Here is a 15,964-nt window from a genome sequence, read left to right as displayed (position 1 = left end):
AATCTCAATAAATTATGACCGGAAGACATCTAGACATCATGTGGATGGTCTGCATTTGATCCATATATTCCAAATAAATTTATCCTAGGAAGATAACTGAAGATCAACCAACAGCTTTGAAGATAACAGTTAAATAATTAATAATACGCGAGGGTAACAACATCCATTAGCAATCTGTACCCATACAGTGGATATAGATTGTTAATGGATGTTAACACCACAATACCTTCAAAACTGAAACTAGCAATAAAATTCCAGTACTCTTGGTCAGGATGTTCTCTAGCCACCTAAATATGTACCAAGGCTTAAGCTGATTAATCTCAGTCAGTTGCCTGAGATTAATGTAATTATCACTACAAATTCCCCTCCTCCCTACACACATATAAAATATTTATGTAGGGAGGAGGTGCAGCGGGTTTATATGTGAATCCCAAGAAATATAAACTTCTTGTGCATTTTAGTACCGTGGGTGGGGTAAGAGTTATATAATCTGTCCTACTCTGGAGACCAAACAGAGGTTTTTATCTTAAAGTTATTACTCCAACATGGTGATAATGCTTTGTTTGTATTGTGGTTTCTCATCATTATCCATAATCCATAATGGTTTATGATGTATTCTTGTGCAGGTAGAAAGGCTTTTGTGTTGGCAGTTCATGTTAATTTACCAGTATTAATTCACAACACATGAATAATAAGAAAATAATATTTATTTAACTTAATTGCTGATATTTCACTGGTATTATATCCAGCAACAATTTAGTTAACAGTTGGTATTCTTCTTGTGGCTGATCTGTAATGAGAGTATATCCCTGTACAAGCATCAAGCTTGCTCATCTCTAGGAGACTAGATGAGGAATGGTAACTTAATTTATTGATTTAACTAAGAATTTTCTTTGAAAGTTTATTAATTTTATTTTTATTACTGTTTTAGTAGTCTGATTTTATATTGTTTGATATATTGCTATGAAGGTGTAAATTGATATTTAGGTATCTCAAGTATTCTGTAATAACATTAATTTTAATTACAATTCTTAATATAAAATTATTTCCAAACAGTAAGGATACATTCACAGATTTAAGTTTTTCTACAGCAGTTTAAATGCTGATTTTCATACTAAGTTATACTGAAAAATAGTCATCTTCATTGCTACCAAAACAGTCTTGTTTTGTCTCTTACAAAAAATATCTAAATTCACCTTTCTTTACTATTGATAATACACAAATCACCAGACAGGATCCGATCTCTCTTCTTGGTATCTCCTGGCATAATATCACATTAGTAGCTTCCTCACTCTCTAAAAACTAAACCGTACATCAAAATCTGCCCAACCTTGGGATAGTGTTCACATTTTTGGGATGGTGCACCAGAAACCTCCCTAAAAAGTTGATGCTATCCAGAGGGGGATGATGCAGATGATCCCTCTATGAGATAATGCTTATGATGGATGATGCAATAAAACAGGGGCATGAGAGATGTGAACTGGTATCCATTCCTCCACCTTCTGCTGGTACTGTTAAAATATGAGCATCAGCTGCTCAACATCCTTTTATAGTTGAACTTCAGACTCACCAAACCTGCTATCTTTTCTTTTATCACATCTGCCTCTGTTCTCTGGAACAGCCTAGTCTTCCTCATAAAGTATTCTCTATAGCCTTCAGCTTTTTAATAAAAATATTGAGAGGTTCCTCCTTTCTTCATCTTTGAATACTCTTTGCATGGCACTAATTTGTTATAGATTCTACCACCTCTCATGTGCAGAATGGATAGATATATTATATTACAAAAATTTTAATAATTAGTTGGATTAAAACTGATCACTCTCATTATAGATTTTTTTAAATATAGATCTTCATTTTATTTTAAATATCTTTAGCAAGTGCAGATCTTGGAATATGTCTACACACATCTTCTAGTGGTTTAGATCTTCCTATGAAGGTAGTGGATATGTTTGGCTGTCAGTTACCTGTCTGTGCTGTTAATTATCAGTGGTAAGTTTTTTGTACATTATATTATTGCAGAGTATAATTTTAACATATGGATAATAAAATTCCATTTCTCATCAGATAGGTGAACTGTTTGTATTCGATTATTGAGACCTTCCAAAAATGACTGATATATATGGAGTTTACATTTAGCATCAGTTTTCTAATTAATTGTTCTTTCAGTTAAGAAAAGTAATGTAAATAAATGAAATTGCACCGAAAAAACTAATGTTTTTCGGTGCAATTTCATTCATTGGTCTAAACATTTCAAAAAATGTTTAGACCAAAAATTGGGGATCATCTTATACACGGGGGTAAACTGGTTGAGAGACCCACGGTTGCTATAGCGAAACTGCCAGTACTTATTCTCTGCAAACAGGCTTCCGCCAATCACTAGCCTTTGTTAACTCTGTCAATTGATGTCATTAAAGGCTGATTTTGAATAAACCAATCAGAACTCTGAAAGCATTCATACGTCTGCAACTCGTTGGCGAGGTAAGTTGATGTTAACAATATTATGAGCACTAGCTCATAAAAATGTCCGAAAATAAAAAAAAAACGATTGTCATATTCTACAAAATTCAAGTTAAAACTCATCAATTTTTGCAAAAGAACATGGAAATAAAGCTTCAGAGAGACAGTCTGGACTTCCTCCCACTGAGTGTATGATTAGACAGTGGAGAAAACAGGAAGAAACTACTCAAGATGCCAAAAAAGAAGAGGGCCTTAAGAGGAAAACCAGCAAAATGGCTAAACGTGGAGCAGCACCAGAATGGGATGTGTGTGTGTCAACCAAGCTTATTCAATATGAGGCAAAAAGGTTTGCAAAAGAAATTAACATTGTTGATTTCACAGGAAAGGCAAAATGATGCTTCAACTTCATGAGGAGAAAAGGGTTGGCCATGAGAACACGGACTAAGTTAGTCCAGAAAATGCCACCAGTTTATGAGGATAAAATCCAACAGTTTTACTCCTATGTCATAAAACTGAACTGCCTCCTATGCTCATTTTTAAGAGGAAAACACATCCTAAAGAGAGCATACCACCTGGCATTCTTGTCCAAGTTCATGAGAACGGCTGGATGAATAAAGAGATCATGGCTATTTGGTTGGCAAAGGTTTGGTCTTGAGAGCTCTTGAAGAAGCCAACTCTGCTCGCGTTTGATCAGTTCTGAGGACATTTAACAGAAAAGACAAAGGGTTGCAGCAGATTTGCAAACACAGCTAGCAGTTATTCTGGTGGACTTACAGGTTAACTACAGCCACTAGATATTTCTATCAACAAGCCCCCTTCAGAGCTCTGATGAAATAAGAATGGAATAAATGGATGCAAAAAGCAGGTAATTTGACACTGACAGGAAGAGTGAAAAAACCAACCATTACTGAGGTATGCAAAAGTAAGGTATCCTAAACTCATGGACCGGAGTCAAGCAAGAGGTGGTTGTGAAGTCCTTCAAGAAATGTGGAATCAGCAATGCCATGGCTGGAACTGAAGATGATCTCATATATATATAGACAGTGATGCAGAATTTCTTAGTATGTATCTTAAAAATATTACCTAATTACCAAATATCAAATGTGTTCCGTTTTATGTTTAAAATATTGATTTCTTAATTTTGGGTTCGAAAAAGTAGGGTTCGTCTTATCTGTGGAAAAATATGGTATTTTCACTGCAGCAATTTCTAAAAATTAACTAACATCAATTTTGTGACGTTCTCATTTGAGTAGCGTATGAAATTAACAGTACTGTCTGCAACAAAACCAAATTTCTCACATTTTGAAAGCAGTATGGTATTAGTCACTAGTGTAGCAGTAACTGAGTTTCTGCACTAAAAATATGCTTTGGATTACTTTGCAGTAATCCAAAGCAGCCTTCTCCTCACTTTCTACATCTTAAAGATGAACTACATCTTAGAGAAAATCTTTTACAAAAAATGTATATGCACTGCACAGTGAAATCTCATCCATTTTCCTTTATTAGACCCCCAGTGGCATGTGTTACATCACACCAAGTTCTTTATATAAATCCTATACACGTAATTACAGCACATCAGTGCTGTGTGTAGCCACGATTTATAGGAGAAGTCGCCTACTGATATCTTTTGTCATCATCAGATCTTCATGGAGTCAAGAGACTCATCATGAGTGGTTACACACAGTTATCATACCTCGACTTACATGCATACTTACGCTGGCTCTGCATGCACCACACTCAATCACCACTTTCCAAGCAAACATCCTACTCTTCTTGCTCACAGTCATTCTATGAAAAATCTGGTAATCACCTCTTTGTACCTTATATGTCTCAATCATGTCTCTTCAACTCCAATTCACTAGGCTCTGCAATTTGCATTATCTCAATCTATTCTTATACTCAATATTCCAAACCTGAAACTGACTTACTCAATTCTGTCTGAACCCTTTTCAACAATTCAGCATCCTTTTGGAAACCAGGCAACCAAATCTCTACAAAGTAATCCATGTGCATTCTGATCAAAGCCTTGTAATGGAATCATAACATCCTTACTGCTACATGTCATTGTTCTCCACATTATTGTGCCATAATCCTCTATGCTGTCCTCATAATTTTAGTAAACTATTTCTGAAATTTCAGATCTTTATCCTTCATCTCCTTTAAGATATCCCCCATCAATCTTCTAATCTGCATCCCATCTTTGTTTCCCAAATTTTAAAACCTTACACTTTGCTACACTGAACTGAAAAAACACCTAGAAAAAAAATTAATTTGGGCTTCTTATATATCATGAAAAATGTTTTATATGAAAAAACATTTTTATTCTAGGTGTTTATCAGAATTTTCCAGACTACCATCTGTAAGACAGGGATTGAAGTGAGTCTCATTGAAAGAGGGATCCTTGATAAGCCAGACTGCCTCTATAACATCAAAAATTTTTAGGACGGTCTTTGTGCGCTTCCTCAAGCACAAAACCAGTAGGCAGATTTGTACAAAGTCAGCATCTTGGGTGAGCTAATCCAGGAAGGCTAATTTTCCATAGTGAAGTTGATGTGTGGGTGTAGGATATTTCCAATTAGGGAGCATTCTGATTACTGACTGTACTATGGAAGCACTGTCTGATGAAATTTCTTTTATCATTTTTTTTTACTAATATTTTGCATATGCACAAAAACACCAGGAAAACTCTTATAGGTGTATATATAAATATATCACAGTGATTCTGTATACTATCAAACTATTGATTAGGAAAAGCCATATTTCTAAACATCATTAAGCAATTTGCATATATGTTACTTTTTGAATAAAACTAAATTTTGATATGCATTTGTGTTATATGATATCCAACTCCCTTAGTATGTGATTTTTTCCAATTGCTGAAGTTCTTAGAATTAAACTGCTTCAAAGCCCCCAATATTCATGTAAAGTCTTGCAATGAAATTTGCTTACCATCTAGACATTCCAAACATCCATGCTCATGAATGAGACTGAAATCCACAGCCTCTTGGTTGAGGTTGCTATCTGCTTAGCCAACCAGGGTGGGATTCTCATAAATAATACATGACATCATATGCGTAATAATAAATTATATGACATCCAGTTGTCATTTTGAGAGCAAGGAGAATAAGTTGGTGTTAAAACTGGAAATAATTCTATCTATCTATCTATCCCTTTAACAGGCCTTTAAGGCCCACAACCTTCCAAGCATGCTTGGATTTCATAACCGAAATACGAGGATAGAATGGTCACTCCTATGCCTCAAGGTATTCTTGGCTGTATCCCTGTGTGTTTAAGGGCCGGTTTGCCTGCTTGCGGGATGAAAAACACCAGATAAACTGGCGGAAAAAACCCTACTGCCCGTGCCCAAGACCGGCTAACTTGGCTATGGCTGAGGAAGATCCTTCAGCTCCTCACGTCTCCGACGGGAATCGAACCTAGGACACTCCTTCCCCAGGCATATGGTTGCAAAGCGCAAAGCCACCAGGCTAACCGCGCGGACGGAAATAATTCTAGCTTTAACATTTTAATTCAGGTACAGTTTGTGTACCAGAGACCTTATTCTAGAGGTGAAAGAAATAGTGTTTTTCCTCATGATTCTAGAAGTTGCACTTGATAAGTAAGGTAGTGCTTTAAAAACCAACATGCTAGTTTTTCTTGGAGGGGATGGAATTTGAACTTCCCAGTGTAAACAAATCTCTGACTGGATGCACTCATATCATTTATTACTCATTGCACCCCTGCCCAATTGTAGTACTACAGCCCACTTTAACATGAAACCCATAGACAAACAGAGTACAACTGTCAGATTACAGTAATCTGACAGTTGTACTCTGTAAACTAAACAGAACTTTTTCAAGTCATTTCAGGGTTCCAATAAACAGCATGTGGCACATTTAGGTGACAAAAATCATCTGCTACCTAATGATATTTACAAACATCCATTCTACATCAAAATTTGAACCCCCACAGCTTTCTTTTGAAAAGCAGATGTGTATTTACTCACTCAACAAGCTGGAATGGAATATTTATTCTAGATCTTTTCATTCAAACTATAATGTATGTTGAAATAACTTGTAGTTTTTATTGTACATAGTATTGATCAAAATAGTCTGTTCCAAAAAATACATCACCTGGTCTCTAGGTTTCACCAATATTAAGTTAATCGTTTTTGCAATCTTAATGTAATGAAAGAAGTTATCTTTCTGAAAAGAGACAAAGTTGAGAGTACATGCATTTAATAGACATAATGAGAAAGTGCATTAATGGCTGGTTGGTGGATTAGTCCAAATTTCTAAAAATAAGGATAAAATGCCCATGCATACACACAGTGAAAAGTAATGTGTGCCAAAGGAGAACAATTCCAGTAAAGAAAATTTCAAAGTAAAATTCCCATTCATTTTACAGTAAGGTCATAAAGCAAAAAATATAATTTTCAGATAGTAGTTTGTATGCTAACATCATAAACACTAATTAGCTACTGAATTTTCTTCAGAATAGCATTAATGGTAGGTAAACTTTAGAAGGAACTTTGTGGCATTAGTAACAGTGAATGAATTGACAATTACAGTATATCCTGTAATTGTTGGTATATAAGATTCAGTGATTTTCTGTAGTTCTGCTTCATTGTACATGTGTGTACTGATGACCATTATAATCAGTAATATCAATGACTGTATTGATGAGTTTTCCTTATTACCTACTTTCTATTCTTTTTCAAACAGCCTTGATAACTCACTTTACAGCTGCATGACCTAACCACAAAATATGTAATATAGATCAGAACCAGATTAACTATTATTGACTTTTGTGACATTGTTTCGTTTATTTCTGGGCTAACCTCCATTAAATTAAAAAATAGTTCTCAACTTCTAACAGGTTTCTGTTTGTTATTTTTAATTAACTTTGTTTATAGTGAAATAATAAATAATATTTCTGCAGTGTCTGTGTGCTTACTAGTAAAATAATCAGTGGGAAACACATGGAGGAGAGAAGAAAGGAGAGGCTAGTTTAACAAATTCTTCAAATTCAGGAATTTGCCTCTGCAATTATTTTCACTGTAAACTTTTTTCTTCTTCTGCAACTTTCTGTTTCTTTCTAAACTTCATTCATACATTCTGCTATCACCTCACTCCATGCTACATCCACATTCTTTATACAACTGAAGATTATTAAATTTCTTCCAGAAATCTGTGAGAGTTTTCTCACCCTAAGTATCAGCAATAGTCTAGGCAAAAGCATTTCTTGAAAGCAGTAATAACACGATGGTATTTGGTGAACACGTTAAAGGATTAGCCATAGTAAGTTGCATATGTCAAGGAATGATTGCATCATTAATACCCCAACCAGCCTGAACATCTATAGACGTCAAGCAAAATCTGGACACAATTCTGTAACACCTGAATAACATGGATAAAAAGTGCAATTAGGTCTCACTATTTCATCCACCATGGCCAGTAGAGAGGTTAATTGTGTACACATGCAGTAAAAGTATAAATATAGGAAAATCTCACTCCATGTCAGACTGATTTTAATATTATTGATTGATGAACTAGTAGTTTGGCTGTTACACTGAGTTTATAAGTTGTGTATTACAAAAAAGTTAATTTACTTCTATTTAGTTTAGATGAATTGGTAAAAGACCAAGAAAATGGACTTGTATTTCAAAATAGTGAAGATCTTTGTGAACAAATTCAGGTAAGCTACTTGCAACGTTTAGTTGGTAACAGCCTCTTGTCAGCTAGCTTTGAAATTGATTTCTAGAAAGGCAATTATGACTGTTAAAAAATAAATTGTCTATTCATTTTCTCAATGATTTATTATCATTATTGCACAGGAATGAAGTCCATAGGAGATCCACACAATATCTGTGTACCCTCACAAGACTAGCAACCCATCCCAATGACTCATCACTCTCAAAAGCTCTAATTCTCACACTGCCATTAACCAAAGTCACTCAATTTCTAGGGAACTCCTTGATCTGCTTTCTCTAGAGAAGTGCTAAAAAATGTGACTATATAAAACCTTTCTAGTAAACTTTATCCTTCTTTCTACCTATCAACCAACTTTGCAATCTACAAACCCTCAATATATTGTCATAGAGAGCATTCCACAGACCACTCGCAGGTGACCAGACCTCAGCACAGGAAAATAAAGTTAATCATGAGATCTTTCTTCAGTAACCAAATAATCCTATGAACTACCTTGGCCACCATGCCCTTTGAACTTCACCTCTCTATCCATTAACGCTCATAAATCCCTAGCTTCATCAATTTACTGGAGTCCATTTCCACAAGCACGATGCATAGTTTGTAATATTTTCATTCCAAAATGCATAGCTGCCCTTTTTCACATTAAACAGGCATCCCTTATCCTTTGCTCATACTCAGCCTATTTAAATCATTCCGCAAGCTTTGTACATTTCCTTGATTAAAAAAACTGAATATTTCCCTTCTAAACATTTAGTTGTATGTTCTAAAATATTGTTATGGCATTCAAAATAAAAAAATAAACTGCATTCTACAAAGCGTATATTTTGACCCATGGTATTAATGCTGATATAGTCAAGCAATTAAGAAAAGAATATTATTTACAATTATCTCTCTTACATCTGAGCCCTTGCCATTCTGTTTTGTTAGCCTTTACCTTCTCAGTCTGTTTACATAAATGTAGATTATATTCTTGGATGCTGATAATATCAAGTTTCTTCTAGTATCTTTATTTTTAATGATTCTGCCATTGATCTCATGCTTATTTAGCTAGGTGGTAGCACATCCACTCTCCAGCCAACATTCAAATCCAACTATGGGAATGTATGTTTTGTGAATGTCTGGGTGGTAGATGAATTTCATTACCCAGCATAAGACCACCTTATTGGAGACATTAAGCAACTTAAAAAAAAATTTCCTTGTTTTGTGTGTAGTGCAGGATTCACATTAAAAAAAAAAAAAAAAAAAAATATATGGGCACCTCCATGGAGTCTGGGTCTCCTGTGATGAGTCTTCAATCTATCATACTTCTGCTTGAACCCATTAACAGAAAAAACATTCACCACTCTCCAAGCAAAAAATCTAGTCCTCACACCCTCTACTGACCACACCTTTATTCAACTTCTGGGGATCACCCCTTGTTCTGGTCCCTCTAGCGAAGTGCTGAAACATTTTCAATGCATCTATCCTATAAGCAATTTAAATTCTACTGAGATTATTAGCTTTGCTTTCTCCAAATTTTTTGAAACATTTCTGTATGTCTAGGATTCATTTTCTACTCTGCTTGGTAGATCTTCAATAAGAACCAGCATTTTCTTTGAACTACTCTTAAAATTTTCTATTTATTTTTCATGGGCACAAAAATTCCTATTGTCCACACCACTCTACTTGAAATTGTCAGCCATTCAAGAAATTTACCATTATGTTTAGTGTTCAATGCTACACCCCTGAATCAGAAAATGTGTTGAATGATTTGCAGTTCTAATTTATTACATAGAAAATACTTATCAAATATGAATTAGATTTAGATTACGCTATGTACTTTGTAGATTATATAACTGTGTAAACATTAAAAATGTAATATAAATTATAAAACTTATTTGAAAGCCATTCACAAAATTAGAACAATTTTGTGAATTCCAACATTTTCTGAATCAGAAAATGTGTTGAGCGATTTGCAGTTCTAATTTATTGCATAGAAAATAATTATCAAATATGAATTAGCATAATCTAAATCTACGTACTTGGTAGATTATATAAGAAAACTTTTATTTGAAAGCATTCACAATATTAGAATATTCAAAATTTTTCCAATTGGTTTAGAGCAGAGCATAGAAATAGCACATATTTCAGTAGATGCAGGACTGACTCATTTGAGGAATCGTTTGTGCATGGGTCGAAAAAGTGACATATTGGAAGCTAAGAAATTGAAATGTTCTGAAGCAAGTGTGTCTAATAACCAGAGTTTTCAAAATAATCGCTGCAATAGTAGTCAAAAGGTAATAACTTTATCAAGAGATGAGAGGAGATTGAAGAATATCATTAAGAAAAACTGCTTCTGAAGTGTAAGGTATTTTTAGAACTAAGTGTGAATATGTCTAATCTACAATATCGAGATGACTTCACAAATTGGGTTTTAAGTGACACGTGTCTAAGACGAAGCCACTTATGACTTCCAAGCAAAAGGCAGCTAGAGTGTGATGGTGTGTTGTGGTGTTAGGAGGACTGGAAAAAGGTACTTTTTTTTTAGCAATGAAAGTATGTTTTGTGTGTCCCATGGTCATCAAGGGATACTTGTTTAGTATCTTAAGCAAGAAGCATTTGATAAAGAATGCATGAAATGTTCAGTGAAATTCTCAACCTGTGTCATGGTATGGACTTGTATGACCGCAGAGGGGGGCCAAGTAGGCTGAATATTGTATACGAAAGAGTCGGTTTTAAAGTGTACCAAGAAATTCTTGAGCACTTTGGTACTAGCATTGGAAGATTTATGTGATGGTGATTTTCTTTTTCAGCAAGATTCAGCTTCTTGTCACACTTCCAAGACCACTACTAGATGGCTTAAAGAAAGGTAAATTAATGTAATTCACCAGATTTAAGCTCCGTTGAGAATTTATGGGGTATTATGAAGAAATGTCTTCAAGAATTTGCTCCAAGAGATAAAAAATGAACTTGTTCCATTTACAGACCATATGGGCATGTTTTGATTAAAAAAAAAAAAAAAAAAAGACTGAACCGTTAGTAAATAATATGCCCAACCATTTATGAATGGTCATAAAAGCTAAGGGGAGTGCAACAAAATACTAATTACCATGTTGTTTCCCTTTGACCACTTATTTTCGCATCATGAAATACTGAGGTTAATTTGAAATCAGTAGCCTCTATTTACAAATAGGGGCTAATTGTGAAGATACTTCATCATAAACTTGGATAAAAGATTAAAATGAGAATAGTCTTATGAAATAATTATAATTCAAAGTATATAAGTTTTATATATAACAGGAGATCTTCCTGTTTGTCTGAAATATGATAACCCACAGGGAATATGAGAGGTGGGAGATTTTTCTGATGGGTCGAAAGGCAACACAAATATTTAGTGGTTTTAACACTTTAGCTATGCCTTGCAAATAGGTATACGCATTATTTCTTTTGTATTTGAAGAGAATGCTGAAACACTACTTAATGCTCTTTTTATGAAGCAATTCTTATATCCATTGGATAAGAAGGAGGAATTAACACGTTCGCTGCCAACTACGAGTATACTCGCAGTTGGTAAACCAGCTACCCAAGCCAGCTATGAATATACTCGTATGACGCTTACCACCGGCAACGAGATTACTGTACTGACTTTGAAGAAGTGAAAATGCTTGGCCTGTGGAGCTAGCATCAAAACTGTGTATTCTCATAGATCGTATATGCTCTGCACAAGCCAACTACGAGTATACTCTTATCACGCTTACCGCCGGCAACGAGATTACCATACTGACCTTGAAGAAGTGAAATTGCTCGGCGTACGGGAACAGACTATGCCGAAGTAGCATGGCAGCGAACGTGTTAATATATTCCAATTCTTTCTGTAATAGTTCTTCTGAAGAACAAAAGGAGTGGGCTCGATGAACCAGTGTTTTTTTTTATAGTACCTGCCTTTGGACCGGGATGGTGATGTGATTCAGCATGGATGTAATGGCCTGTACGAGTTCCTTCCTATAGACTGTGAACTGTAATTTACCATAGAATTAAGAGATCTAGAAAGGCTAACTGCTTATTTGCTTCTACTTCTAGGGTGAACATTGATGTACTTCATCCAAGGATCCAGTGTTTCTTAGAATTAACACCGCTATGTATTCATAATTCACAGCAGATCCCCTTGCCTTTTCCAGCATTTGATTGGGTTTTGCACAAAGACCTACTTACCAGATTACTATCTCATGATCTAATACCTACTCTTCGCAAGTGGATTTCCACTTTCCTCTCTGGTCATTTGTCATATGCCACAGTAGATCACTCTTATCTTCAGATTTTCTCAGCAATGCTAGTGTCCCTCCAGGCTCTATCCATACTCTTCTTATACAAGTGTCTTCTAACTTCAAATCCTGTTCTTAGTTATGCTGATTATAGCATACTCTCCTCTTTTCCCTTTGAATGCAGTGCTCAAATATATGCCAATGGGTAAGGAAGACCATATTTCAACTTTGATAATCCCCAGATCTTCATGGATTGATTTTTAATTCTCTCTAAGTGCACTTCATGCATAGCCTGTTTTGCCTCCAAAAATAAAAAAATGCTATCCAGCAGAGAGCGTTTTGGTAACTTATCTTTTTTTCATAGATAGATCTATTCCTGCCCCTTCTAGTGTTTTCTAAAGCACTGTTCTTTTAAACTAGCTACCTCCATCCTCTTAAGCATGTAAACATACACACAACTATTCACTGTGAAGCTTCAAACTTACCAAACTCCTTCTCTTCCTCTTTCAAAACAGCCTTCCTCATGGAACATGACCTCTGCATAACACATTTTACTCATGTGGGGTTGATATTAAGTAGAGGATTCCATGGCTTGGACATGCCTAATAAACTGACTACTTAGTGGACATGTGCTGCTTCCATTGTTTATAATACAGTTTTGTTTTTTTCCCTCATATAGGAGTTGTTAACTGGGTTTCCTGAGAAAACAGAACAGTTAAAAAAATTTCAAGAAAACCTCAAAACCTTTGCTGATTTAAAGTGGGATCAGAGTTGGGAAGTGAATGCCTTATGCATGTTTAAATGTAATTAGTATTCCTCTTCAATTTGTCATTGTATAAAAGAATGCTGCTGTAAATTTTCAAAAGGCAATAATAAATATATTTTTGAAATGTAATCAATAAAATGTAAGATTTGTCATTGTTGAATTTCCTTGAGTCTGAACAATTACATAAATGCCAGTTTCTTCAGGAGGAAAGACAGAAATTACCAGTTTTTCAACTTGTCAGTTTACGTTGTGCAGCAGAGAATACATTTTGATTTTTGTTGTTTGCTATATTTCTTCTAAATTTTTTTTCAGTGGAGTTTTTACTCCTGTTCAACAGGGGGAAAAAAAAATAAACATGCAAATTTTAGTAGTCAGTAAAACGTAGATGATAGTATGATGGGCCCCATTAAATATTTTATAACTCCCTCCCCCCTTTTCGTAAATGTTATGCTTTTAATTTTGTGAAATGCCAGGCCTTGTAATCATCAGATCTATCCTTCTCACCCAGAGGAAATGCTGGCTAAACCTTTTGCAGTTTTGCTAAAATGCCACAATTTTGCTTACTGGAAGCTTATAGGCTGATATGTTCCCTAAAGCAAGAGCTTTAGCTTCTTGATCCCAATCATAATCTTGGAGTAACTAAGTAATAGTTTGTGTGGAAGGAAAAAATACCGAGGCCATATTATGCAAGGAAAGGTGAAGTCTTTATATGCATGATATGTCTAAATATATCTCTTCTCTCTTCATGTCCCTATTCTCTATCAACAATTTAAAGTAAAAGAATTAGTCACTGTTCAAAGCATAAACATAAATTATGTATATCACCAGTTAGGGATCCACAACTGACCTCTCATTCTTGACTGAACCTGAAATAGCAGCTACCACACTGCTGTATGAGCTATGCTTTCTATAATTCTGCCACTTTTGTGATTTGATGCTTTGTGGCAGAAAATACCAAATCTGTGAGTCACAGAACTGAAAATTATTACCTTGCAAGAAGTCTTTGATTGCCACTTTTGTAATTCAGACTTTGGTTTTTCATCAAGTAAGTGTGCCAAAGTAGTTTAAAAAAAATGCACATTGTGAAGTAACTTGACTTAAGGATGTCAGATCTCAGTTGAAACTGAGGCATGCAGTAGATGCAAAAAGAACTATCAACAAATCTGATTCTGTAAAGGTGAAATGGCAATCATGCCTCCTTTAGCCTTTCAAAGTACAGAAGGTTGTTACTCATTTGTACTACTTTTCTTTCTTTCTTTTCCCACAGCCAAATGGCATCCTCTGCAGCTACACCTAACTTTCTGAAATCATAATTTTCTGTGTATTCATGTTTTTAGATCTATACTTTATAAGCAGAACTATGTAGGGATATTTTTTTTTTATTTATTATTATTATTTTTAACCATGATCTAACAGCCAAATTGTAGCATTATCTAATAAGCTTAGTTTTATTTTTTATTGAAGTGTTAAGTTTGTGCTTACTGGCTTGAATGTTGACTTATTGACCTTAAGCCAATAAGCACAAACTTAACACTTATAGAAAACACCATTATAACAAACTACCAAAAAACTTAGCTTAAGCCCCCACATGTACAGTATTATTCTAAAGGAAGTTTCTTATAGCAAACTATCCACTATATATATATATATATATATATGAGTATGCTATAGTGAAAGCTGACTGTATTCTTTAATTTTATTGATGTGGAAACACCATGGGGTACTGTTCGGTGAACTGTCTCCACCTATGCCTAATGTTAATTCACAATCTACCTACTAAACGCTATTCTCTGAAACAGCCATCTCTACCAAGTGTTCTCTGAGGCCTACATCCTCCACAGCTATTGAAAAAGAATATCAATATATTTCTTCTCTCTTAACCCATATCTGCACACAGCACTATGTATGGGATTCTAAATATATATGCAATATGTTATAACAATGCTGTTAGATACTGAACTGCTAGCCTTTCTAGCTGAATGAATAAAATCTCCACTCTTCAAACAATAAGTTGTGGAATTAGGTCCTATAGCATGGATGTTTTCTAATGTCTTCAAGTGAGAGATGATTTTCACTGCCCCTAGTGCAAGACCCTATTTATTGGAAACCTGCAGCTGCTTGAAAAGAATCATCTTTGGTCTCTCTAAAGCAGGGTTCTTGGATTATCCAACTGAAACCTATGTTTATGACCTCTATATATATACAGGGTGTTCGGGATAAATTTGACAGTTTCGTAAGGAAAAAGAAAATCTTCTTTGTATCTATTAAATTTAATGAATTGACAAAAAAACATTACAGGCAGAGTTAATTACAATACTATCAACAAGATTTACTCAAAATAACCGCTTCACAGCTTCAATTCTGCTTCGGAACCTCGAACAAGCTGATGCTACAGTCTCCCTGGGAAGGGCCGCAAAAACTGTTTTAATTTTATCCATTAACTGGGCTTTTGTATTACTGGAAGTGCGATTGGTGTCTTTTTCAACTGCGCCCCATACAAAATAATCCATGGGGTTAAGGTCTGGGGAGTTTGGAGGCCAAACATTTGGACTGGTGAAGTCGTAGAAATTTTCAGACAACCATTTTTGACTTTTCCCAGAGGTGTGGCAAGGGGCCGAATCCTGCTGCCATACATACGGCCTACCATTGGCTACCCTTGTTATCCAGGGCTTGACTACAGTTAGCAACTCCACGAACAAAGCCCGAACTCCAATGCCAGGGTTCTTCAACACCTGTTCCTGCAGATTTGCGAGGAATTCTGCTGTACGAACGCAATCAGATCGTCTGCTAGG

The 15,964-nt window shown here is 35.2% G+C and overlaps 1 protein-coding gene across 2 annotated transcripts in view; it reads left to right on the top strand.

The window, feature by feature from the left end:
* The window catches only part of Alg1 (ALG1, chitobiosyldiphosphodolichol beta-mannosyltransferase), a 167,788-nt gene extending 154,464 nt beyond the window's left edge, over window positions 1–13,324 (top strand). For both annotated transcript variants that reach the window (XM_090404825.1, XM_090404819.1), the window contains 3 exons: window positions 1,875–1,989; window positions 8,076–8,151; window positions 13,086–13,324. In XM_090404825.1, the coding sequence (XP_090260951.1) occupies window positions 1,875–1,989; window positions 8,076–8,151; window positions 13,086–13,217 (323 nt within the window). In that variant the 3' untranslated portion in view covers window positions 13,218–13,324. The remainder of the gene's footprint in view (window positions 1–1,874; window positions 1,990–8,075; window positions 8,152–13,085) is intronic.
* The last annotated feature ends 2,640 nt before the right edge of the window (window positions 13,325–15,964 follow it).

Source organism: Typopeltis vanoorti, chromosome 2, assembly GCF_054136105.1.
Source record: "Typopeltis vanoorti isolate ZY-2024b chromosome 2, IOZ_Tvanoo_1.0, whole genome shotgun sequence".
Taxonomy (NCBI): Eukaryota; Metazoa; Arthropoda; class Arachnida; order Uropygi; family Thelyphonidae; genus Typopeltis; species Typopeltis vanoorti.
The sequence above is the reverse complement of the archived record's forward strand: the minus strand, read 5'-3'. Positions and strand labels throughout refer to the sequence as shown.